General features: G+C 36.6%; 1 protein-coding gene across 5 annotated transcripts in view; it reads right to left on the bottom strand.

The window, feature by feature from the left end:
- Positions 1-27,096, bottom strand: part of LOC139988417 (uncharacterized) — a 288,130-nt gene that overhangs the window by 62,418 nt on the left and 198,616 nt on the right. For all 5 annotated transcript variants that reach the window (XR_011800107.1, XM_072005836.1, XM_072005835.1 and 2 more), the window contains exons 4-5: positions 6,669-6,791; positions 3,689-3,877 (exon numbers count right to left, since the gene is read on the bottom strand). Coding sequence is in view for 4 of the 5 variants with exons in the window: in XM_072005836.1 (XP_071861937.1) it covers positions 3,689-3,877; positions 6,669-6,791 (312 nt within the window). In the remaining variant the exon portion in view is untranslated. The remainder of the gene's footprint in view (positions 1-3,688; positions 3,878-6,668; positions 6,792-27,096) is intronic.

Here is a 27,096-nt window from a genome sequence, read left to right as displayed (position 1 = left end):
CGAAAGAAACTTTTCGGACAACCTAATAGTTCTTTGCAGCTTATTCTTTCATTATCCCTCGGCTACTAATATTTTTCTCTTATTGCGCGTCACGAGGCCACCTTCCGAATAATACAGCCGCGTGGCATCAATTTCATGTGATTCCACTGCTATTATTTGCCAGTCGCCTGGTATTTCACCAGTAGCGAAATAAAGAACGCTTTGTCGCGTCGGGAATCTATTAGACACGTATCGCCAGCCATTTTACACGAACCCATAAAATATGTCCCCGTAATATATTACTCGGCACACGTTGCTTTTCCCACTGCTGTAATTTCCGTTCGAAGGATACGAGAAATAATAAATTTCGCCAAGAAACTCGCGAGGTTAATACAGAGATTACGAGAGGGCGAAAGAAACAGAGGAAGAAAAAAGTAAGCAGATAATCAAAATACAAGGTAGAAAGCGCGGAGAGTGAATGTTCAAATTTATGATCGGTTGCAAACATATTTATCGCTCAGGCGTTCGTTTGCTTTGTATTTGCACGCAACGGTAAGGATAAATTTTCAAGGAAGCAGCGGCGGTTTCGCGTTCGTCTGTGTTACCAAATGAAATACACGTTCTGGCGAATTCGTAGTCAAAGTAAATGGAGAACTGAAGCTCTGCAACCTCTTAAATTACCGCTTTTACAAAGTCAAGAAAAGATTTATTCCTCGCCGAGATGACTGTAACTCTCGCTTCGCTTCAACTGCTTTCTCGTGGATCGCCGACTAATTTATCGTTTGGTTATCGAACGTAATATTTAAATTAAATGTGACTTATTATGATTTCGAAGAACGTCGATGCGATTCGAAATTTTCTGAAACGAAATTCAAATAGGAGAATGGAAATTCTAGCGAAAATTGCTGAGAAAGTTTCTGTACAATTACATTTTCCTCCTGAGATATACATTTGTTTTATTTGTTGTAAGCTACAAATTCGAATCTTTCGAATATAATATTTCCGTAGAATAAAGAAATATAAATCATACATACAGCAGGTGTTTGCTTTAAACAGCAGATTGCACGCAAGTGTAGACGAATGTGGAAAATAGTTTAGTCGACGTTAACTGAAAAATAATCCATCGCGATGTTCCTATCAGGGAAAATGAAGCACTTTCTCGAAGTAACAATGAAACACAACGCGAGAACCTAATCTAATACGTACGACGGTTCTGTATTCTCAACTCAAGGAAACCTATTATTAAATGCTGTGTAGTGTAGCCTCAGGTGCACCAATTTCTGCACTGCATTACCAACTCCGTTGCACTAAATTCTAAAGCATACTACGACTGCAGAAGCGGAGTCGGGTAATAAACAATTAGGAGAGACAAGGAAATGTAACTGAAACTACCAACCAAACTTATACGGGATCTAAGGGACCATGTAATTCTCAGAAGCGCAAATTGATTAACTTCCTTGATGTAATTAGACCAGTTTAAGACGATTCGACGTTTCAATTAGAAATACATCGCTCGATTTATGTTTGACGTTTCGAAGAGATTTAGTATCTTATCGTTCGTGATTGTGATTTTGAGATCTCAAATGCCACTTTCCAAGTCAGACAATACCGTAGATAAAATTCATATACGTAAAATTGAAACTATAGCGCGGTGACAGGCATAGAAAGAAGAAAAAACATAGAGACAAATATTTCATTTGGCTCGTTAATGAGGACAAGCATTGTGTTGCGTTCATGCATTCATCTTTGATGAACATTTGATTTATGGAGAGCAATTCTAAAGTATCGCTTTTCATTTTGTCTCTATTATTATTTGTACACTCTCGTTTCTTCGATAATACTGTGAAAGAAATTCGATTAATAAAACTTGATCGAATAAATAACAGAAAATTAAAATATATATGTAAAAATGATGAATAGTCTCTTTATTCTTTAATATTAAATATTATTATTTATTATCGATGTTAAAGCGTATTTTTCATTCACACAATATCAAATATACCGTAAATTAATAATAACTTTAGATTCGAAGGTAATTTAATTTTGGAATCACACCCAAGATAAATTACCGAAACAAAATGTATAATAGGTTCCCTTGATCCTTTCAATTTAGTCCTTTCATCGAAAAAATTAAATATTCCACGTGAATTACGAACAGCTTTCATGCGTGACCTTTCATCGAGTTTAGCTCCTCGTGCCTGATAAATTAATCTTGCGCCAAACTAATTAGTCGCCCCTTTGATGAATTAATACGGGATGCACCATTAAAACTGTGCATGCTATTTCTGCATCACGTTCACCGTGTCGAATTATACACAGTTTACGAGCTACAAACGCGGCCGTGTATCCTTCATTTATTGGCTCGACCCGTCTCGAGGCATGTCTTAGAAGCTAATTAAACGTAATCTCGCTCAACCGGTCAGAGATTAAATTAATACCCTAGAACGTGGCTCCATTCTCCCTCTTACTTCCAATTATTATAAAAAATAAAACTAGAATGGTACGTCACAATGAAATAAAAATATAATTTCTTGATTTTTCTTCAGCAGGGAAATTTGGTAAAAGAAGAACTGATGTACTTTTGCAAATATCAAAAAGTCTGTCAAAGTTCAAGTTCGTTCGAGAAAATTCAGCAGATTTTCTCTGAAAAGTTTGCACATCCATAAACAAAATTTTCTCGACTTAGGAGACAAGATTTGTTCTCGCAGTTATTAGTTTCCTATTTTGATCTAAAATTTGAGAATTAACAATGCTACTTACGTGAATCGTGCGGAGTTAGGATGATGGACTAACAAAGTACCAGGCACAATGGCACAATGGAAAGGAAATAAAATTACGTTTAAAAAACATAGAGACATTAGTATGCAATTTGCAAGCTATATGTATAGCGTAATAGATGGTTAAGAAACGTCGTGGTATTTTTGTCGAGGAGTAATGTATGGCTTTTCTTTCACACGACTCCCAACTACCAGGCAATTTATCAAATCTGATTCTTTATAGATCCTTCAAAACAGCAGCAACAACATGAAAGGTATAAAAATGGTTACTCAGCGTGAACAAAACAAAGGCAACCGTTTGCTAAATCATAGAGTAACCACGTTGTTTAATTTCAACGAGAAGAAAACTAAAAACCAACTGAAAACAATTTATCCTCTTAAGTTGTACATTTGCTACTCGTCCCCTTTAAAAATCAATTTGCTCATAACCATATCAAATCTCGTATTCTTTATCTACATTTTCGCTGAGTTCACCTTACTCAATTTTCTCCGCGCGATCTGCAATTCCTTAGATAAAAGGCATCTCGATTTACCCACCAGCAACTCGCGATTTTCTTGCTTCTCTAACAAACGCAAACGAACTGGAACGAAAAACCTCGAAAAAAGAAAATACACGAAAGCCTGGCCTCCGCCACCTGCGTTTTCAATTCTCTTGTAGTTTAGAGGATCGAGGGAAATCGTTTTGGAGCTTGCCCAACCCTCTCTTCTCGACGACTTTCCCGCACGACTCGTGAAACGCAGAGAATTTCATTGTCGAAGGGACGAAAAACTGAGAATGAAAGGGTAGAGGGTGAATAATCCAGCGGACTGCCTGATGGTCGAACGGAAGGGCGAATGCACATCGAGCAACGACCAAGCAACGACCAAGCAACGACACAAGAAGGAGAATGGGCCGCGTGGAGACGCGAACGAGTGTGCTTTTTGTGACTCACATGGGAAGCTGACTGGAGGATGAGTCTGGGCGTTGTGCGCGTTATGGGGATGCCTCGGGGTTGCAGCGCGTTGGCTGCAGAAGCAGAGGACCGCCGTTGTGACCAGGCCTGCCACGATCAGGATCAGAAAAACGAGCGCGACCACAAACCAGATCGTCTGCATGCCCAGGATCGTCGATGCCTCGGTGTCTGAAATACAGAAAAGAGAAACCGATGTTGTTTACTACGAAATTGCACAACATAATCCACTGACAAATTTGTTTCTAACTAGCTGACCATCCGTGGCTTCGCCCGCGCAGTGTTCGAATTTATGTTTATTTTCCTCTGTTTGAGCATCGTCCAGAAGCTGAATTTCGAAAAACGCTCAAACGCGTGTTTGTCTATTTTTAATGAGAAATTTATATGCCGAATCTCGAGTGTGAAATTTTAGTGGATACAAAGATACGGTTGTCGTTTGAAAAAAATGAAACATACTTCTTATTCGATTTCATGAGGGTTGAATTTCGAAAAATGTTGAAATGAATGTTTGTGTATTTTTCAATAGACGCACGCATTTCAACATGCACACTTGGATACGTTTCTTCAGAACGTAACACATATTCCAACGGTATCAAAAACGATATAATAAAAACTAACAAAATGCCGGAATTTCTTTTACTTCTTGGCAACAGTTTTTGACACGTTGTAACGACTAATTTGACAAAGCAACTGGGTTCTATCACAGATAGAAGTACAAGGGATTTAAATCGGGTGAACGAGGCTGCCATGTCACAGGCCAAGCACGTCCAATCCACGTTCAGGGAATCCTTGTGTTTAAATATTGTCTTAGAGACTTGAAGCAGCAAACGTAAATCTGAAACAAATGCTTCTTCGAGCCATGTTTGTTAAGACTTTTTTGTTTGTTTTGATGAGTATACGCTCCTAAAGTTTGTCCCCAAGATTTTAGGACACCCTGTATACAATGGTGAATTAAAGATAGATTACTGTATCGTTTTTATTTCATATGATCAGCCATGGAAATATTATTTCCAATTAATTTTGTGATAATTCTCTATGTTTCATATAATAATTCTAAATGATCTATAAACATATATATATATATATCTAAGCTATTTATATAAAAATGAAAACGTGTGAAAAATAATCAGTAACATAATAGAGTATGTTAAAGTACGTAATTTCTGCAAAAAGAATGTAGTATTCACCTAACTGAGTAAAAACACAATTTATTTCGTACAATTCCTAACGATATATTTTCTCCTTAGTGTAACTTCATCTTCCATTCAATTGCTGTTCTGTAAGATGATATTAAAAAGAAAATTCTAAAATTCGACCTTCCTTATTGTTTTTTATTACTATTACAATAAAAATCCGTAAGCACCGGTATCTTAGCGAACAACTGATAAAAGACGAAAGTGTCTACTGTATAGTTTGTAACGTATCTACAGAGGAATATTCAAATTTTTCATTCTTTTAATTTTCAAACATCAAGTTCACCATCAAAATAGCCATTTACGCGCGGAGATGTTCCCTTTTCTCGATTAAAACAGCAATGGCAGTTCATCTTGCTGCCAGGTGCCAAGTCAACTGACAACGGAAGAGAATTAATTCCCTTGGGCGTTGTACAATGTGTTCAAGAGAACAGCCGGCAGAGAAACCGCCCTCTGACAACGAAAAGTACACGCAGTTTCGTTGAATCGAGAGATCGATAGCGTGTCCTGTATACCTTTTATCATTAGGAATCGAGCGACATGCTATTACCATCGCGAAAACGATAAAAAGAAAAAAAAAAGAAATTTTACGTAAAACCACACTGACGTTCTACGCTCCGTAACGAAATATTCGAATAGATGGAATTTTTGTAATATAACGAATAAGAAAAATATTGAGTATGTCAAAGAAGAATCGATTTTATTCGCCAAATAAAAATGATTCGACAGATCTAGCTAATAATAATAATCGAACATAGAATTTTCCTCTGAAAATAATACGAATAACACTTACTGTTGTAATACTTAATCAACATAAAATAATTAACTTGCGTATTAAATTCCTTTAATACTTTCGAATAAACTACCACTCGACTGTAGGATTAACACGAGGCTGTTTCAATCAATCGTCTGAAACGTGAACCATAATCGATAGGGTTCATGTTAAAATTGATTTGCCACACAAAAGGAATGAAATGCCGTCGATTGACGGGAACAGAAATTGATTAAAATGCTTGCCGTGAAAAGGCGAACGCTGACCTGGACTATTCGCTGTTTTATCGTTTTCCTATATTTTGTTTTTCTTTGAAATTCCCGTTGTACGGAACCACAACAAATTATCAGTTTATTCTGGATATTACTACGACGATCGTACAGACCAAAAATCAATTGCAATTAAGAAAACCTTCAACGTGATATCATCTTATTCGTAGTTCCATCTAACATGCAAGTTCGTGATCATTAAACTTGTCTACGACGAAACAAATATATTCGTGCTATTGTAAATATTATTTATAATATTTTCGCGATAGCCATATGCACTCTGTACAAGTTTCTGCCTGAAAACTACACTGCCACGTTCTTAGATTTCGTTTGAAAGTAAAAAGAAAACCTAATATCATGTGTATGGAAAATTCGAGTTTACGAATCCGAATAACATTGTAACGACGACGACAACTTTCGTAATTTGAGCGACTTGCACCAAGAGCCGATAATTCTGCGAAGAATTTACAAAACGCGAATAATCGCTGAAAATCACAAGATGCCATTGTGGCGTCGCCGATCGTTACAGTGTTAAGAAAGATACCAGTGGAAATTTAATTTGAGCATTTCGGGGAAGAATTCGGCGTTTCCTCGTCGCCGCGCCCGATCGCGGTTCGATTACAAATCAATTTGCCGCTGGCGTATTTCATTTGAAATATGAAAGAGCCGCAGTTTGCCGCTGGGCTGGGGAGGGTCTCTAGAATGAATCGCTGGTAATTAGAACTTACTGGCACAGAGGGTGGAGATAGCCTCATCGGAGCCATCGCCGCAATGATTCACGCCGTCACAAAGGAGGTCCGTCTCGATGCAGAATTCGTTCTGGGTGCATCGGAAGTCCTTGCAGGTGTGCTCTGCGAATGAAGAAAATATTCATCGTTGAAAACATCGTTGACGAGAAAATGAAAATTGAAAAAGTTTCGGACAGAAATAAACGAGCGTTGCGGTGAAATTTTGATGTAAATACAGCGATCCCTATTAATATCCGGACATTGTCATGTGCCAGACGCTATTGTTGTACGCGTTTGTTTATAATAGTTAACTAGCTGCCTGTTTTTTTAATAAATTGAAACAAATATCGTTGTTGAATATAGAGAAATATACTTAAGAATTAAACATGCAAGCGTATATTATACGATGGAAACATATATTCTATTTATTTAATATACGTTCTTTTGCTAACAAAGAAAGAATGAGATAAATCATGTTGAAAATTCTTGAAACATCGGAATATTAATGCAAATCACTGTACATAAATTTTCATCGAGGACTTTCGTGTTTGGCTTTAAATTTATTGTATAATTTTTGCCACATTTTTCTTATCCACCGTATACGTTTGATATTTCGCGATCCTGAGTTATTTTCGCGGATAAATTGTACGTAAAATGAAAGATTTGCTTGGAAAGTGAAGTTTCATGACTAAAGAACATTTAGATTCTCTTTCTTTATTTACATTCATAAAAATATAAAATTGCGTAAGGGACCGCAGTTTAACGATCAGAAAGAGACAGTTTAGAAAAGTTGCTTCGTCATCTATCGAAGTATGCGATGCGATTACGCGTAAATTGTTACTGTTCTATCCTCGTTGACAGCAAATTCGAACTAATTAGCCGAATTGCAACGAATCATTAGTCAAGCGACACACGCGATTGAACAATAAAGAACGAATTCGAGTGAAACGCAAAGCGGGAGAGCACGCCGCGGATCGACTAATTACACGAACTTGCATTTTGATATTCAACGTCTGTCTTGCGTCTGGTTCCGACTCATTTCGTATAATGTTTCTGCCGATCTAACGCGATTAGGGAAAATGAATTGATCGCCACGACGTGGCCCGCTATAATTAGTTCGATGCGTTAATATTAACGAGAATATTAGGGGCCAACGTTGATATTAACGCGCGATTTGAATAATTGCTTTGATATCCCAATCACCGATGACTGGGTTGTTTTAACAAGCAGCCCGATGATACTGTTGATCGATTGCTGCCACACTACATTTCGTTATTATGAAAATTTCGATTTCCTTCGTTGCTCGAATATTTATACAACGAGATTACAAAATGAAAATTCTAACCAGTTGAAAAAATGTCAGATTGTCGAAGAAGCATGCGCATGATCCAGAAGTAAATCAGTAAATCATGTTTACTCTGATTTATGAATTCTACGATTATTTTTCTGTTACCTTTTCGTCTTTTCGTAGTATAATAATTGTGATATAATATCGTAATGATTCAGTTAGAGGTACAGCGTTAGAATGATCGGATAATACGAAAGGATTGATGGATGTTCAATGTTCAATGTCAAAATTGTAAGAAACATTTTGATAATGTAACATCGTACGCGTATTTACGTTTCATCAACCATTAGGTTGTCCGAAAAGTTTCTTTCGTTTCATAAGGTGATGATAGATGAACGACAATTTCTGTTGTATATTATTTCATTGAATTAGGTATGATTTCGTTATATTTCTATTATTATGTTCGTGCATAATTCAATAAACTAATATAAAACAAAAAACATTGTGCGTCTATTATTTCCTTGTAAAACGAAAGAAACTTTTCGGACGACCTAATATTTAATCGACCGAAAGTTTGATCAACTGTCTCAGCAATATCTTACTACTTGCACTTTTCTCCTCTTAATGACAATATGACAAAATAGAGATGATTGGAGAAGGAGCAGCGACTGGAAAAACATTACTCCGTTTTATTACAAAAACAAAAAAAAAAAAATAACTAATCTCTTTCTGCGATCACTCAACACCGAATGACACTGTCCAGCTAACTTTCATCCAAGTATATCAAACTTTACAAATATCCAGTTTCAATCAGTGGGTCCAATCTGAACCCTTCGACGAATTAAATTCACTTTGCCAAAGAAACGAATCCTGTACGTTCATTAAGAATTCATTAAGAAGCTAATAGCTACATTTGAAAAAAGAGAAAAACTAATTTCCAAGTATAAATCAGAGCAGCACGATAACTGCCACTTAATGGTACCAGTTAAAATCACGATCGAATGGAAGCAACAAGAAAATAAATTTAGCCTCCGACGAGCGTCGGCAGGTGAAGATAAAACGAAAAATACGCGGTGGTCAGTTATTCCTGATCGAGAAACGCGCCGACGAAGGGAACTATAACTTGGACCGATCATAACAAAGCGGTTGTCGAAGGAATGGAGGGCTGGAGGGGGGATAGGAAGGGGGTAACGATCGCTTTGGTCCCCGTTCGCAATTATAACCCCCTGCGGGAAGGGGTGGAGTTGGTCCGGAATCAAAGGTAATAAAAGGAGAAACGGAGGGTTAAAGGATTGGCGCTAGAGAAACGACTGGAAGAAAAAGCAGGGTCCGACATCGCGACGTCCAGGGAAGCGTAATTTTCTATAATTTAATAGTTGAAATTCTTTTCGCTTTTATCTTGCTCTTTCGCTCTTTCGTTCGGTCAGATTCGAATCGTTTCATAGGATAAGAAGAAGGAGCAGGGGCAAAGAAGAAGAAGAAGAAGAAGAAGTAGAAGAAGAAGATGGCAGAGCGCGGCGTGTTTCATCGTGATTAAAAAGGGACGAACGTTCGTCTACAAATCTTCCGCGATATACCCTTCGACGGAACGAATTTATTTGTCGCGAAGAGCAATTCCCAGCGAATGAGTATTAAAGCTGCAAACTACGTTAGTCGTTCGTTTCCTAAAACTTTCATTTGTCAAATTCTAGAGTTCAGAGATGTTTCTAACATGGAATAAGCGTGGCGAATGAGAACCGAATTTTCGTAATTATTGCGACGATTTATATGTTTCTTCTACATCTTATACTATGCGTAATGTTTTCAAATTTACTTTTCCAATAAAAATCGATCGCTCGATGTCGTTCTGAAGAACAGTTTAAACGTCACACTGGCGAATGTGATCAAATAAATTTATAAATACTGTTTCGTCGATGCACAGTGTGAGAGAAATATTCGAAAGTTAAAAGCCAGTTAACCTAGTCAATTTCGCTTCATCTCTATCAACTGACAATTTTTCAAGAAAATTTCTAGTGCACGTTTCATCGGTTATATCGATATTTCTTTTTCACCAATTATCTACACAATTCTATATTTTAACTGTCCAATTCCTCCGATAATTTTTGTACGCAACTAATTTGACGCTTCACCTCATCCGATTCACAATTGACGAGTCCTTTTCTGAAATCGTTCGTAATTTCATTAGATTGTCACATTTTCGTAATTGAAAATCATCTTCAATTTTCTTCCTGTTACATCGGCCGATTTTCTTCCTCTGTCACACGTCGCGGGCAGGATGGTAACTAGATGTCTGCACATCCTCACGGCATACCTTCAACAGCCTTAAGGATCTATCATAAATCTTAGGAAATTCTAACTAAGGTCCTTCAGATCGAACAAACATCTCTTTAGTAATTCGTTTTCTAACAGTTTATTGTTTACTACCGCAAGATTCGGGAAAGTTAGTTTCTCTCACGTTCAGCATCTTCCGTTAGCGACTTTCTCTCGAGGGTGGCTAAGACCCTTCCTAGTCCACCAGCCGTCTATTATCCAATCAGAAGCAACGTCTATTGCCCTCGCTTTCCTAGCCAAAATTGTCATCAACAAATTCGATGGATCCATGCGCTAGACACACCCATCCCTAGCTTTCCTCCGCCACAGCATCGTCACCGAACGGCACTGATTTTGCATCTTTCGAACGATCAACTCCTTTGACCGGGTTTCCACCTTTAGATCAGTCACCTACTTTACTTATACATAAGCACCAGTGTAACTATATTCATTACAAATTTGTTGGAATAAACTGTAACTTATAATTTATTATATCAGTGTCATATTCAATTTAACTACCTCTATTATCCTAACCGAAATAGGGGATCGATCATTTCGCGGCGTCGATTGTCTAATCGTAACGGGAATTTACGACTCCCGTTGACGTGCTTCCTCGCGATCGCGTCTCTCCGCGAGTGAACGAAACAATTCCATTAAACTAAATTTCAAAAGTTTAAACTTCAAAAGCAAAAACAGTGTGATTGGCATCCTAAAAGTGAAAGAAAAAAGATCAGTTTGACACGGGATTGATAATTTCTCCTGCATTTTCTCTTCTTATAACAAGATTACACGAGTCATGAACTCGTATCGAAATAACCGAATATTTCTTACTTGTATGACAATGCTATTTAAATTTTAAGAATGAAAAGTTTTCGATGGAACAACTTTACGTTCGAATTTTTCTCGCATTTATTCGCGAAGATTACATTAGTTTGCATTGAAGACTAATTAAATACTTTCGTCACGAACATGAAACAAATGCTCGCGTGCCAGCAATCGTACTTTCGGCGTTTCTAAACCTCCCTCTGTTTAACTTGGCGCGTCAATTATTCGTCGTTCGTGCGAGCAATCGATCCAGCCGACTCTATCGAAGTTTTTACAACGCTTTGCTCGATAATGGCTTTGTGCGACGCGACGCGACGCAACGCGACGCGCTGAAAGCACTTTGGGAAAAAACGCGAATGTTTGCGTTACATCGTTCGATTATTAATTAGGCTGCCGTTATGATGGCGATGTTTCTCAGCTAGTTCGAATTACAGAATCGTAAATGGATCGAAAATATGTCCAATTCGAGTTGCAGAATGTTCCTTCGTATTTCACTTTCAACCGATTTCTCCTGTACCTTTATGAAATAATATTTAACCGATGATGAAGTACAGCCACTTTCTGCATTAAAAGAGCAGACTGTATGAAAATTACTCAGATGTACGATGTCGCATTAGTAGTCCTCGAACATCAGAATAAAGCGAATGTAAAATGAGGTTCGTTATGAGCTTTCTTCTTTCACAAGATTTTTAACATCCAAGCTTTTCCCCAAATGATATTTCTCTTTGAGTATCTCAATTATACCTGCAGCGTGTGACGCGAAAGTATTTAAGTAAAATTAGAAAATTTTTCTTAATATATTACTGTTCTTTGTATGGCATACGACATGATAGGTCGTTTAAAACGAATCTAATAATAGTAGGTCGAAAAGTTTCTTTCGTTTTATAAGGAAATAATGGCTGTACAACATTTTCTGTTTTATATTATTTTATCGAATTACGTATATTTTGTTCTATCAAAATAAAGATCACAACGTTCGACAGATTAGGTTTCATGTTTGTATAAAGATGCATCGTAGTAGAAGACGTGTCTGTAAAAGAAAGACACTTTTTGGACGACCTAATACGTGTAGAAATTACGAGATATTTACCGCAAGCAGACACTACGCAAGATTATTCAAAGTTATTTATCAATTACGTTAATAAACCTCGATATTTAGCGAGATCTTGACTTAAGCACCGCTTCAATAAACGTCTTACAAATTTTTACATACATTTCCAGACTTTAATTGAAACCAAGTAAAAGAGAATAAATCAAAGAACAAAACAGTTTCTTTGTTAAAGGAAACAAGTAAGTACAAGGGAATAAATCAAATCGAAGAGAAACTAAATTATTATTAAAATGTACGATTAGCCAATATCGTATGTAAAAATATCTATCGATCTAAACGGAAATTGACAAAAATCTGAAATATATTTCCCATCAAATAGAACTCTCAAAGTTGGAACGTGAATGGAGTTTTCAGCAAGACTATATATATTTCACTGCGATTGCGATTCGACCAACGAGGATTCGCTTGGGGCTCGTTGACTTTCTATGGGGTATTATGGACTCCGGAACTACCCCACTTAAAAGTCTAGCAGGGTTTAAGTTTCGAACCTCATAAATTGTGTAAATAAATTAGATAGATCGCAGACTCTGATTTTATGTTAGGTGATCGTGAATTGCTGCATCCATCTCTTAAACATTAACCAGCATGTTTCGGAATTACAATTAACGACTCAACTGGCTCATCAAATTCGTAAGCGAATATGTGACACGTTTTCGTTCGAGATGAATAGATTCAGAATTTTTAATATTTAATGTTTGTTATATACAAAGAGAATTCGTTTGTATACTTATAAATACAATAAGATGACTTACTATATTTGATTAACTATACGGTATAAATATTATTATTTATTACGTCATGCATAAAATCCATAAAACGACGAAATGGATGTTACGCATTTAACGAAAAATTATTTCAAAAAATAGGTATCTAATATTTTAGATCGATCTTACTCGTGAATTTATGATTTTTGAATTATGACGTTAAAATTCGTATTAAAGTATCCTACGTCTTTATATGAAAAAGAAAAGATAACCAAGTACACTTTCTTTCTAGCAGAGCATATTACAATTTTTCTAACCATTTCTAATATGAACATCATAGAAAATTGTGTCGCTACAGTGAAATTTACATTTCACTAAATTCCACTTAGGCTACTTGTTAAAGATTTTTATACGTTCCTTATACGTTACAATTTTTTAAAATTTCTCCGAAGATCAAGGGAATCGGTTATGATAAAACCTCCTTCAAAGTATACTTCTGTAATTACATAGACAGGAAAAATACTTGCATATTCTCCAAGATAAACTACATTTTAATTTCGTTCATTCAATTTTGTTCGGATTATCCTGAAGGGGCTGTCAGTTTAAGGACAAAGCAGGCTGACATACGACGCGTCTGCTCTGATCCAAGCATAAAGGAAAGTCGAAATATAAAGTGCATCCGAGCTAAAGCTGAAAAGACGGTATCACCGTAACGTTGAGAATAGGGCGAAAATACGGCGATTCATCTTCAATGTCAATATCGTAGTTTCCATGACGGGACCAAAGCCTTATCACCCTCATGGAATATCGTCAGCAATAACTATAGCTTTGCTTTTATAACTATAGCAATAACTACACACCGCGATCTTAACAAATATTATCAAATTCTCGTTATATTATCTGCTTTCTTCTGCCCTACGTATTTCCTGTTAAAAAATAGCGTGAATTTATAATAAATAAATTGTTCGATAGGTAACGTCAGAATATTATCAATTGTTCAGCAGATGCATTACTCGTATCTCTTAAAAACTATAAGTTAAATTAGATGTTTGTTAGAAGTATGATCTCGTATATCGTTGAACGCGCGTAACTTTCAACTCGATTGGAACATGTTACACGTAGGTATACAGGGTGGTCCATAAATCAGGCCCTACGATATTTGAATTACTTGGAATTTGTTTTCAGTTTACCAGAAAGATATTTGTAACAAATTTGATTGGCAACAAATGGAGATACGTTTGATTCGGTGCAATAAAAAGCGCTGAAGGGAAGCTTTCAAACACCTGCAAACAATCTGAAACCATTCACAGAAAGATTACTTGAAAGTCACACAATGCAATATCTATCACTTTCACTGAGAATCACTTTAACATGCATCTTCACGGCCCAAAGAGAGCAACGATGTTCCATTCAATCGGCGAACGATACGTTTACGTGAGCTTCTTCGCGATGAAAAGCGTTAATCGATCGTGGGATTCGATTGTTAACGCTAGCCGCATCGAATCGACTGTTCGTTGCGCGAACAATACACACACGCATACACTCGCGTATAACACAATCGCAGCCAAGTCCGCGTCATTACAGAACGGAACGTTCGTACGCGAGCCGATTTGCTCAACTGCGACTACTGTTAATTTCATTCAGTGTGTCGAGCAAATTGCATCGCATTCGCCCGTTGCCCAGCGTTAAATTATTAGGCAATCGGGAAAGTTAAACAGCGCCGTTTCCACCGCTGCCACGGCCAACCTCCCCTGTCGTTCGCGTTGTTTTCATCGATTAGCATCCGATGCCGCGATACTAATGCCTGCTAACGGGCCACCGCGAATGCCGCTCTTACAACGCCAACATTCCAATAGCTTCGCGTCGTTCCGACGCCATTACGCCGTGGAAATGGCTGGAAACGGTATAATCTACCAACGAATTGATCGTCGACTAATATCCTATGTTTTATTCATTTCCTGTTTTCCCCTCCGCGAAACGAGAATCTCATGATCTTCCTACATAAACGACCGATCGAGGCGTCATTTTCTTTCGCGGGATTAGCGAGCCTCGTCGATCGTTTCGATGGTTAATTAACGACGATGCACGTAGTGGCTGGATCGTGAGGGAATTTCGGGTCGTTTCATCCAGCCGTCGAACGTGTGTTGGGAAAGGCATACGAGATTGGGGATTGATGTCTCTTTTTGGGTAGAGAGTGAGTTGTAGGCTATAACATTCCTCTTTCTCATCTTTTTATCTTTTCTCTTTCATTCACTTTCGTAGTAAATGATTGTGATTTTTCTTTCGATTTCGTGCGATTGAGAGGAAGAATACAGCGGTTCTATCGGCTCGAAGGTAAACGTATAAGTCTAAGTTTGTCTTACACGTATACTGTCATACTAAAACGTGCATGGACTTGTAGGATTCGACTGTGAGACAGAGTCAGCATCTCTGACGTTGAGACCCTTCGACGATTTTAGTTTGAGACACTAAGGCTTATTTATTATACACTGCGGAGGTTTGTGCAATTTTATATTTTCACCATAATAATTGGAGGAATGAAATCTAAATAGAAATTTGTTTCGTCCACTAAATGTCATAGTAAGAGCGCTACTTTCGATATTGTATATATTTTTGTATACTATATGCATTTTGTACATTTTTAGTCTTAAATTATCTAAAAATGCACAAACATTCGCAGTCGACCTAGCACAACAGGTGATGCCTGTTGATACGTAATCAACGAAACCACGCATAAGGATTTAGAAATAACAACAATCAAAGAAGAAATTTCAGTACCAATCCTCTAATCAGCCAGCTTCTTAACAAATCAGATCATCTTCGAAAACTAAAAAGACATTAAAATACATTGAATCTACGCGATAGACTCGACTAAGAAAGAATTCTAGATCAAACGAAGATATATTTTAAACTGAAATAAAACATCATAATTTCTAGGAATTCTCTGTGAGAATTGAATACTCTGTCTATTTAAAAAAAAAAAAAAAAAATTACGTGACTTTAGACAGTTAATTTTAAAGCTTCGTGATGATGTTCATTTATATTAATTTATACGTTGATAAGATGTATCATGTTCAATTGGAGAAATTGTTGTAATAATTGTTACAGAGATGCGGTCTAGAATGTGTTTTACCACTAAGATGTACTTAAATACAAAATGAAATGCGAAGCAATAACAAATCCTTATAAATCACATTGTCATTCGTGTTTGTACGTATAGCATTTGCATCTTCAATAAAGTGAAAAAGGATAATAGAAATAAATATTGAGATAACATACAGATATATAATAAAATTTGTAAGAACAGTATCGAATTCGATGTACATGTATATTACATTTCGTATTTCATAAACAATCGTACCTATATAGCTCGTAAAACGATTCAAGCATTCTACTATTAACAATCGTGTAGTGACTTACTACGGCCATTCTGCATTTATTGATATATCGTCTACAAATCCGATTACTGGATTTAATTACAGTCCCATTGGTTATTATCTACTTGTATTGCGGTTAAACCTCTTGGTCGACTAACATCAAAATACATTAACGAGCATCGGAGACTATCTAAAATATCGATGCCACAATAATAATTAATTAAGCGTTAATTAATATAAAATTTTAATCTTTTTTGTATTATATCTCTTGTGGAATATATGATACAAAATTTTAATAATTAATTTTATACTGCTGACTTATTATTTTTATACGATATTACGTGTAAATGTAAATGTGAAATGATCGTGAAAAAAGTGCGGTTTTTTATAAATTACCAACTAAAACAATATTATTCAATTAAACTTCCATTTCAGAAATTTTGCTTCAGAAATGAAGTAATTTGATGACAATTTGTCGCGATAACAAGGTAACGTTAGTATTGGGCAAAATTGTATTTATCTATTAAATAATAAATAATGTTTTAATAGAGAATAGGAATTAAATTTCTTATTTAAATAAAAGTCATTTGCACAATGCCAAATATAATTTATTTCTTATTTCTTACTCGCAAATGAAATTTTATCTTTTCTCTGAATTTAATTGGAAAATAGATAACATATAAATAAATAGCTTCGAGTTTTGCATTATCTGTTTTATTCTGTATAATAAAAAGTTTGTGAATTTAATATGGTAATTTTTCAATAGACAGATCGCAGTACGCAATTGCCTTTAAATCTATTCGATTAAATCACTCGAAAGTGAACATTACAGATTGCAATCTGCAGTAATCCCTCTGATTGAAATGTTATATTTGTGTAAAAATAAATGTGCTGGACGATCGGTAAATAAGAAATAATGAGCACAAAATAAAATTGTGTTTATGAATAATAATTAATTTCGTTATTTTAAATAATATATTCAGCCTTGTTCAAATAACGAATAATTTATTTCTGATGTTTTTTATTTAAACCCTCAAATAACAAGTCACTCTCCATTTAAATAACTATCTGAATGAAAATGTACTCAACAATACCTAATACCAGGTAACGTATAAGAAATTTGTAAAGTCATTTTGGTATATCTTCGGCAACGGGCCTCTATCTTGACGCTTGTGTCGCGGCTTAAGCTAATTGAATTAATTAATCGCACATCATACCGTTTCTAAATGGAGAAGTGACCTCTGCACGCTACTTCTCACGTCCAATTATATTCTCCGGATTATGAAACAATGTGAAACGTACGAGTCGTCTGCATAATGGTATATCATGTAATTTTAACACTGTACAGAGCAGTTAGGAATTTCGAGTCTTATTACGAATAATTCACGTAACTTTATCTACTGAATATTTTACTTCCGAAGAGTAACTCAATTTGCATTTGCTCTTAAAAGTTATTTTTCTACAACCACTTTCTTGCCTCCCTTTCACATAAGAACAATAATTCATAATAAAAAAAAAGACAATGAAAGATACAAATTTTGCGACCGCGTTTATTTCCCTCCGAAAAAATGGACACTTCCAGGGTATTCCTTTTCTAGAAGCATCTCGGAAAACCAGAATTGAAAAAGTTCGAAATTCTTTCGTAAAATTCGGAGAAACACCGGTACATGATAAATAGCAAAGATTTCGCATTTTAATATCGCAGCATTTAATTTCTGCGACTTTTAGATATCCAGTATAAAAAAGATAACAAAAATTCAAAATTTCGAAGTATCTCCGGTTTTGGTAAAAATCTTTTACACTCTATCTTTACTTTATGATCGTATTTTCGTTGTAAACGAAATGGCAACGAATGTGTTGGACGTATCGATGATCAGATTCGTCCTACTGCAGATTATAAAATATTGCTCTATAGAAGGGCAGAAAATTTCTGCGTGACGGTTTAAAATTATGTCCCCAGGAGACGTTATTCCTGGTTTGGTCTCGTATTCACGACAGCTGGACGCGTTAAAGTTAAAACAAATGTGATACTGTCGTTTTTAGTTGTTTCATTTATTTTCGAAAAATATCTTACGTCTGATACGAAAAAAAGTTTGAAAATACGTGTTTGAGCGTCAGAGCGCGGGATATATTCTTTATTTTAGACGAGTAGAATAGGTATATAAATCTTTCGACATTTCATTCTAACGTAGTCATTTATTATAACATTATTATAACATAATATTATTATGTTATAACAAAATTTACTGTTTGTTATGTACAATCGAAAAATGCTTCTTTTCTTTTAATCTTATAATGTCATAGGTAGACTACGAATTTTTATATAAATTTATGCTTTTCAATATATAATTAAAAAAGGTAGAATCTCAGTGGAAAATAGTTTTACCTACCAAGTATCGTAGAAAGCACTGTATTTCGGATATTATTTGCATTTTTTCATATTATGTACATTTCGCGCAATTTCGCACATTCAAATACCCCGTAAATACATAAAAATCCGCAGTCTAGTCACAGATAATTCTAGGTTCTAATGTATTGTCACTTTTCTGAACATTTAAAAGTACCGAAGAATCCACGTGGTTAACCCGAGCATAGTTTTCTATACTTCGAGAATACTTGCTCAAAATTAATTTGCTTTTGCTTTAAATACGGAACAGTATCCGTGATGCATCCAGTTCAGAAATTACAACCAGTTACTTTCGTCAATTTGTCAGCGATTTCGAATGCAAACAGTTGACAGTGTTACTTTTATGGCACTAAATAAAGCAATTGTACGACATTTTAACACACTATATACTTGTACACAGTATACAAGTCATTATTTTCCTATTTGAGCGTCGTGGTAAACTGAAGCGGCTAATGGATCAATGGAGCTCATAACGACGAAATATTGTTCGCCTAAATGTAGGTACGTGATTTCGTTGATATTATAACGCGTGAATATTACACGCGAATCGATGCTCCCGTTTCTAGTCACGCTTATAGAGAAACATCGTATATTTGTCCGACGGATTGAAAGCGTCATCGACATCGTTGTAAAACACAGTCATTTTAAAGGCTGCTACGATTTCAATTCCTCATCGCCATTTAACGATCCATATTCCAATCGATGTTTCGACCAACAAACGAAATTTTGACATCGTTGCTCTGATTTCATTCGCACTGTTTTCACACAGATAGTTTTCTTTTTTCCTTTTATTGCAATCTGTGGAAGTCGATGTTTCGTTTTCTTTAATGACACGTGATGTAGTTGATTGTGAGGTTTGACTTTTGCTTCTAATATCAAACGTTGTATATATACAGCATGGACGTGAGCGCAATAATAATAAATAATTTAAAGATAACGTAAAGGATTCAATGGAATTTAATATACCTAATACTGGAAGATCATTGCGAAAAATTCGATATTGATTTCGGAATATACGGATGAAATACTTTACTCCCAACAAGATCTTACCACCGCCGTGTTCCTAACATCACACTTTACGTTTCTACAACAAGTGCAAATACAATGCTGGATTACTCTAACAATCGATCTATTAAACCTCTTCCACCTTGAGCGTTAATTCATTCGAGGTACGCGATATCGACCGATCGGTTTGACCTGACCGGTTGCTCTTTAGTCGATAATTTGCAACATATTTATCATCCATTTGGCAAAGTTCATGAAAATATGGAATTTTTTCGGTTGGCAAATAATTCGCTTTGCCGCTCAGGCTGGCAACTAAATCGGTGCGATCAGATTTCAGAATATACGTTGGTTGAACAATTTTAATTTAACGTGATTCAACCACGTTATTTGTTACGTGTTATTTGCTACAAATAAGTTAAGCGTATTAAGTAACTCTACGAAGCTGTAGAAAATTACGATATTATATTCCGTTAGAAATCCTTTTCAATTATCCTCAACTTTTAAAATTGTAAATCCTCTTCTTTTAGTACTCGGTTTGACCAAGGAAAATATAATCCGCCTGTAAATGTAATGTAAATCTGTATTTCTAACGTTGCTGATTTTGAAAAATTAAAAATCACGTTGAGAAAGCGAACGAACTGGAGTTTCGTTCTCGGAGCGCGGCGCGTAATCTGCGAGTCCATGACGCGTCCTGCAGCGTGTCCCAATTTCTCGCTTCACCGATTCGTAGTCGCAAGTTTCCCCGACAACGAGCCGTCAGAATCCCTCGTCTGGCTCCGATTGTCCCCGACAAAAGAACAACGCGCCATAATGAAAGAACGCAGCCGCGTTTCCTCGACGAGATCCGAGATACGCTCCCATCGCAGCTACGGCTCTTCCTCCCTTTCTGGTCCACGGTATATTCGAGTAGAATTGAACGCGAAATCGAGGGCTACCACAGACCGGGCAAGATCTCTTCATCGTCTCGACTAGAAACTTTCTTTCTACGTATACGTGCAACTATCGCTTTCTGGCCTATATTCGTGATTATCAGGGAACAGCTTGCGTGTGGATATAACGAACCGTCAAACGAATCACGATAACAACGTAAATAATGGTGTTAAGGAAATAATCTACTCGATTTGGGTCTTAGGAAAAAATTACGTTGCGTTATATTTTTTTCTTGTGATAAATCGACGAACGATTAAACCGTAAATTTTGGCAAAACGATCTTTCGTTTTCATCTGGAAAACTAAGAAAATGAAGATTCTAACTTTTTAAGTTAGAAAATTAAAACGGTCTATCTAGATAACAGATAAACTGGATGATTCCTGCTAAACTATTTAACTGCAATTTAACTGGCGGCTTCATAACTGTACTTTAAACAGCATTAACAATGAATACGTGCAGTTGAGTTTCACTTTGTTGAAGTTTAAAACAACTAATTTTATATTTAGCACTTAATTAACTGTCAGATTTTCCAACTGCGCGACTCCTACGCAACTGAATGCTAACTAACTCGACTAAACTGGCTCTTCATTTCCGCGCGATACTCTCATCATGTCACGCATATCCTAGTAGCACAACACTTCACGTTTATGCTACCCAAATCCATCTGAACTCCGGTGAAACTAAAACAAAACTTCGTAACCCATACAGACGCGTTATTTTCTTCCACGTGTTCCTAAATTCCTGCTTTGAAAATAATAAAATAATCCAAGTTGAAATGAAAATTCAGTTTTTCTTGAAGTATGACATCTCATTGTTTGTTCTCGCTCAACGATAAAAATTATCAAAGTATCCCTGAACAATTCCTTAAAAAGAAAAAAAACGCTAATATATTGTATAATTAATCCTATTTCGCATTACGACACCAACGAAAAATAGATTCGCATACTTGCACACCGATGTTTCGTAGCTTTTTGAATTTCCGGGTTGCCCAACTTCCCTTGCACGAACAATTAATTTATTATCAAATTAATTAGAAGATGGCTTTAAAGCTCGTTGAATACAAATATTATTTGAAATTCTTGCAATATACTGAACAAGTATACCACGAACGTACTTATTCATTCTGATAGAAAAAAATATTTATTCGTATAGAAACATTAATGTAAATAATCATAAAGCGTAAACAATATAATAATGCACGTTGAATAGTGATTTAAAGAAGCACGTAAATTTACGAGGTTCAGTTTCTATAAATCTTTTATGTCCATAAAAAGACTGATCTTCGTCGCGTTAGCTAGGAATGCCTGGCATTGTGGATTCCGCGCATTCTTCGAATTATTTGAGAACACCAACAAACGTAGCTTGTTGTTGTGCGAATTCAACAATTCGCATTTTCCGAGGTATTCCAACTATGCCCTCGTTCCTCCATGCTCTTTGCTCACTGTTCTTTTCACCGAAGACCCTCTCTTTCGTTTATCGACCGCCATTTATAACTTCCGAGTAGAATTTCGTACTGGGAACACACACAACCGTTCATTTCAAGCAACAGTTTTCTCCTAAACATCAAAATCTTTCCATTTGCGAATAGAAATATATTTGTAGAATCTAGTTACTCGAAAAGTCCGGAGAAAATTCAATTTTTCGCTCCTTGAAAACTTATTTTCGCGAAGGATCAATCTGAATAATATTCGTTCGAAGAGAATGGTTTCTTCATAAGCTTAAAACTAGCAACTAGAAAAGTGTTTGCGGAATCCAGTTTCTTGGACGTTCGAAGAAAATTGAATTTTCAAGTTTTAGAATCCGGCGAAGTCTTATCTGACGTGTTTCACAATTTTTACACGTAGAACGGAACAATGGACGATACGATAAGGAATCGATGATCGCAAACACGTTTGTAATAATTTCGTGGATACATTTAGATAAAATCAACGAAAGTCATCGAATACAAAGTAATTATTCAAAGATAATTTTCCTCTATCTATTTAATTGATCTGCACGTAAATTATGACACGATGAATTCGATACAATCTTTTTCACGTTCAAAATAAATGTTTTTCGAAATAAAACAAATAATCGTAATTGGATTTTATTTATTATTAAAAAGCAAGGACTGTTTGAGAAATTTAATGTACCTTTTTCAACAGACATTTGGCGTTTTTAAATTTGTTTTAATAACAATAACAACGGTAATGGAAAGAAACATAAAGAATATGAGCATCCAGCGTGAACAAATAAAAATAGTCGGAACAATCGTGTCAGAGATACGGCTGTTAACTTTCAAACGACGCAACATGCCGCGTTTCGGCACATAAAATCCATTTTCGAGATGAGTACCAGCCGGAGCGTGGCCCACCGTGTTCACGAATTGCAAAACCGACTAACAATGAACACTATGAACGTTAATGTTCGCGTCATGTTCGTCGCTCCTGCATGATTCGTGCACAGTGCACATTCATAAAGGATGTGCAAACCGATACTGATCAGCAATGTTGAGCAAGTTTCAATCGGACTGATCGAATAACGAATATTATCGCTAATCAAAAGCAACCGTCGATAATGGTAACCAACAAAAATCTCCATCAATGTTGGTTATCAATAGCCAAAAAATCTTTTTCATTGTCGATAATGCTTATTTGTAACGAAAAACGATCTGTGTTATCGACAATGGCTACCAACAATCAATAAAATTTTAACCATTTATGACGGCTATTTCTCAACCAAAATCATGCAAAACAATAGACGTATTCTAACAGTATCGTTATTCAACGATCGGATTCAACGATCCAGCTGTTTCGCTGTATGCACGTCGCTTTGCCATCGAGGATGAGATCAACTTGTCTTTTATTTCTTTGTTTCGCCATTTCTAACGAAAGCCACCGTCATGTTCATACATACGTTCCTACTTTGTATTCACTGACATACGTTATACTCTTTCTGTTCTGTTTCCGTGTTACAGTTCATTCTTTTATCAAATAAATTCATAATACGAAATAAAAAAAGAAGGAAGAAAAGCGAAATAACCAACGAATGGATGGATAATCGTGTCGAAGCATCCGCCGGAAGTAAGATACGTCGTCTCCTTTCCTGGTTTTGCGAGGCGCGTGGTTGACCAGGGCAATTCATCAACGATACATTAGAATCCTGACGTTTACACGAATCGCGAGACGCAGAGACGCGTGTCGAGGCTCGCGCGCGTACACGTCGCTGCTCCGTGCTACCGAAGCGTTGGGCAAATGCATAAACACATTAGTTGCTCGTAAGGGGGCAACGGTGGCGGAATTCTGACGCGTACAGGCTGCGCCGGAAACCGTGCACGACCACCGAGAACTCTGAAACCCGGGCACAAAGGTTGTGCCAGAGTGCCGGCTTGATGGATACGTATGGGAGGCATCCCTATGGAAATCATCCCTCCGCTCTTCAGCCTAATTCCGCGTCTAGGTTGGCCCATCATCGCCTTGCAAAGCACGTGCACGGGACCGTGAATCGTTGAACAGCGCGCACTCGCGTGCAAAGGGTGCAACGCGTGCAATGCGACAGAGAAATAGAGAAATCACTTTCCTTTCATAAACACGACTACTGATCTATTTTCAGTTTCAAGTTTGCTTAAAAATTTAATCATAGTTTCAGCTGCGCTCCGAGAGGCTGCAATATTTATAAAACGTTGCAGACAAATAAAACTTGTGGCATGTTTGCTATCGTGAAAGTTTGATACCTAATAATTTATTATTTATATTCGTTAACGCGATGACGTCGGGAAACGAGATATATCGCTCTATAAAATATTCCAGTCGATAGAAAACGAAATATCTTGTTTTTAGCACTATCTGTTTCGTTGTGAATCCTGACACGTCAAAGTGAGACAATAGCTCGGCGCGACGGATATTGTAATTTAAATGAAACGCCCGACGTCAATGCATTAATAATACAAATATAAACGTTTCTATCTTTCATGTTTATATTCATATTTCACGTACTACCGTTACGCCAATATTACACGTAAAAGCTTTATTAGTCTCGTGTATTATATAACAGCATAATACTTAATACTATCCAATATCTTTCCCTGTTATTTAAAATTCCGAAGCGACTAGCACTCGCGTTCTTTAACGATTTAAAAATGAAAAGGTATATCTGATTTACGGTAGAATCAGGCGTTTACATTTCTGTCCGACATTTTTCATGGAAAATATCGCAAACATGCTCGAAACACTCGTTTCTTTCCCTCGTTCGGCCATTAGCTACGCTAGTTGACGTGGGGTGACTCTGCGGCCATGATGGAAGGGTTGTGCCCGCTTATCGAATGAGGGTGCATCGCGTCGCCAGGCGATTTAAGACAAACGTTGCGTGCAAAAGCGCGTTTCGGATCGACGACGTGGTAATCGAATCACCGTGCCTTGTTCCACCGGCTTTCTGCTTAACCCTGAATCAGCACGAGTGTGTGCAATGCTCGTGTCGTTTTTCCAGCGAACCCCCTGTCGCGCATGTTAAATTACACTGCGGCAGTTTACCGAGAACTGCTCATGTTCTTCCTGTTCTCTATTCTTAAAAATGATTTAATTTTAATACGCCTTTTCTCCGAAGATTTTACTCTGTTTCTTGAATACACGTATTTACGCGCAATTTCAATTCAGTTCAATGGGAAGATATTTAGAACCAAACACACGATAAACGTTTATTAAACACGACATAGTACCACGGTAGAAAAATTTACTTATAATTCTCAATGAGAGTTGATTGTAAAATTCATCCAAATAAAAAAAATATGGGAAGATACGAACAAATTTAGATTGGAATTGACGCGAGAAAATAAAACCAACGCGAACAAATACAATGTTACGAAAGTTACATATCTACGTAAAATCATAAAAATAATAGGTTAAATACAGAGCAATCTTGATTATGCGAGTCCCCTTTAGTCAAAGTTTCGTATTGTTCCGAGGTGCTTTGAACTTTGCCATATCTTTACCATAATCTTTTTCCAAAGTTTAATATAAAGGGTAATCAAACTTTCGATCAATTAAATAGTTAATTAAGCTTAGATACACGTACAATATTATATTATCGAAATGATTTATACAATTTTATTGCAGGGATTGTTATTAACAGCCATGCACCGCTCCATATTATCGGAGTATTCGATTACCCGAGGCAAGTTCGGTCCACATCACGTCGGATAATCGAGATTCTACTGTATTATATTAATATCTCGAAAGTCTTCCCTTCGTCCTAAGCATCAATACTATCCTACTATCTTCTTGGCGCTGGGAAAATTAAATGAAAAGTTTCGTAATTCACGGTGTAGTTCTATCTCGATCTTTTTGCCAGCTATATGTTCTGTTATTTTTAATTCCTTTTAGAAATCCATTAATAATAATTGTATTGATACAGTACAAATAATTTCGTGACAAATATTTTTAATGTTTCGCGATAAAACGTTCTCCTTCCCTTGGAAATATCGTGACGCGTTAGCGAAACAAAAATCCCAGACACGTCTACGGCTTGATAGAAGAAGTAAATCGAATTGTTTAAAATCAAGCGAAGGAAGCAACAGTGTCGTTCGTTCTTAGACGTAAAATGACTTCGCCACGCTCGTTTGGTTGACGAAAGTCAAAGGAGAAAAGCTCGACAGAGAAGTCCAATTTACTACAGAGGGGAACGGAACCGAGCTTTGATGCAGCTTGTCATCGCATCGACAGGAATTTGTATCGTGTCGTCTTTCGCCATGACTCGACGTTAAAATGGATAGGCTGTTCCCTTTTCTCGCGAGAGCGCCTACATCAAAAGTTTATCGAAACGACGCTCGAACACGCTATCGCGTTGTACAAGTACGTTTCGAATATTCCCGATGCTCTGTCCATTTTTTCAAATTCACGCGATGCACAAGCACGCGACTCGTTTTCATGAATGAACCGTGAATCGTTTATGCCCGGAATCGTCCTTTAAACCAAGGCACGATAATTCCGATTCACCTGGGACGACAGAATCACGCTCTTTCTTTTTACGATCGCGAATATCGAGCATCTTTCGTATCGATATCGAAAATGGCTTGTCGTTTCTTTCGAAAACTGCTGGCCTTTCGCATCATTTGCGACGTTTCTATGTTCGAATAACGAAACTCATACTCGATCGCGCCGATTTTTGTATTTATCGCGATATCGTGAGCGGAGAGTATGAAACGAGTGGAGCGAACGTAGCGTATTCTATCGTTTATTGGTAATGAAGAAAGGGAAGTTGGAAATGAAGAGATTGGATTAGAACGCATATAGGAATCGTTACATTTTATAAACGCTATTTTCGAAATCTTTGTCTGCGATTAGGTTGAAGATAAAGGGTAATATCTTTTCATACAACGCAAGGCAAATTTTATCCGACCTCATTCTGCGTTCTTAGTAATATTGGAAGATAAGACTTCCAGCTATTCTTCTATACTTCGTTCATTTCCACGGTACTGCAGAAAAGTATCGAATATAT

The sequence above is a fragment of the Bombus fervidus genome, chromosome 6 (assembly GCF_041682495.2).
Source record: "Bombus fervidus isolate BK054 chromosome 6, iyBomFerv1, whole genome shotgun sequence".
NCBI lineage: Eukaryota > Metazoa > Arthropoda > Insecta > Hymenoptera > Apidae > Bombus > Bombus fervidus.
The sequence above is the reverse complement of the archived record's forward strand: the minus strand, read 5'-3'. Positions and strand labels throughout refer to the sequence as shown.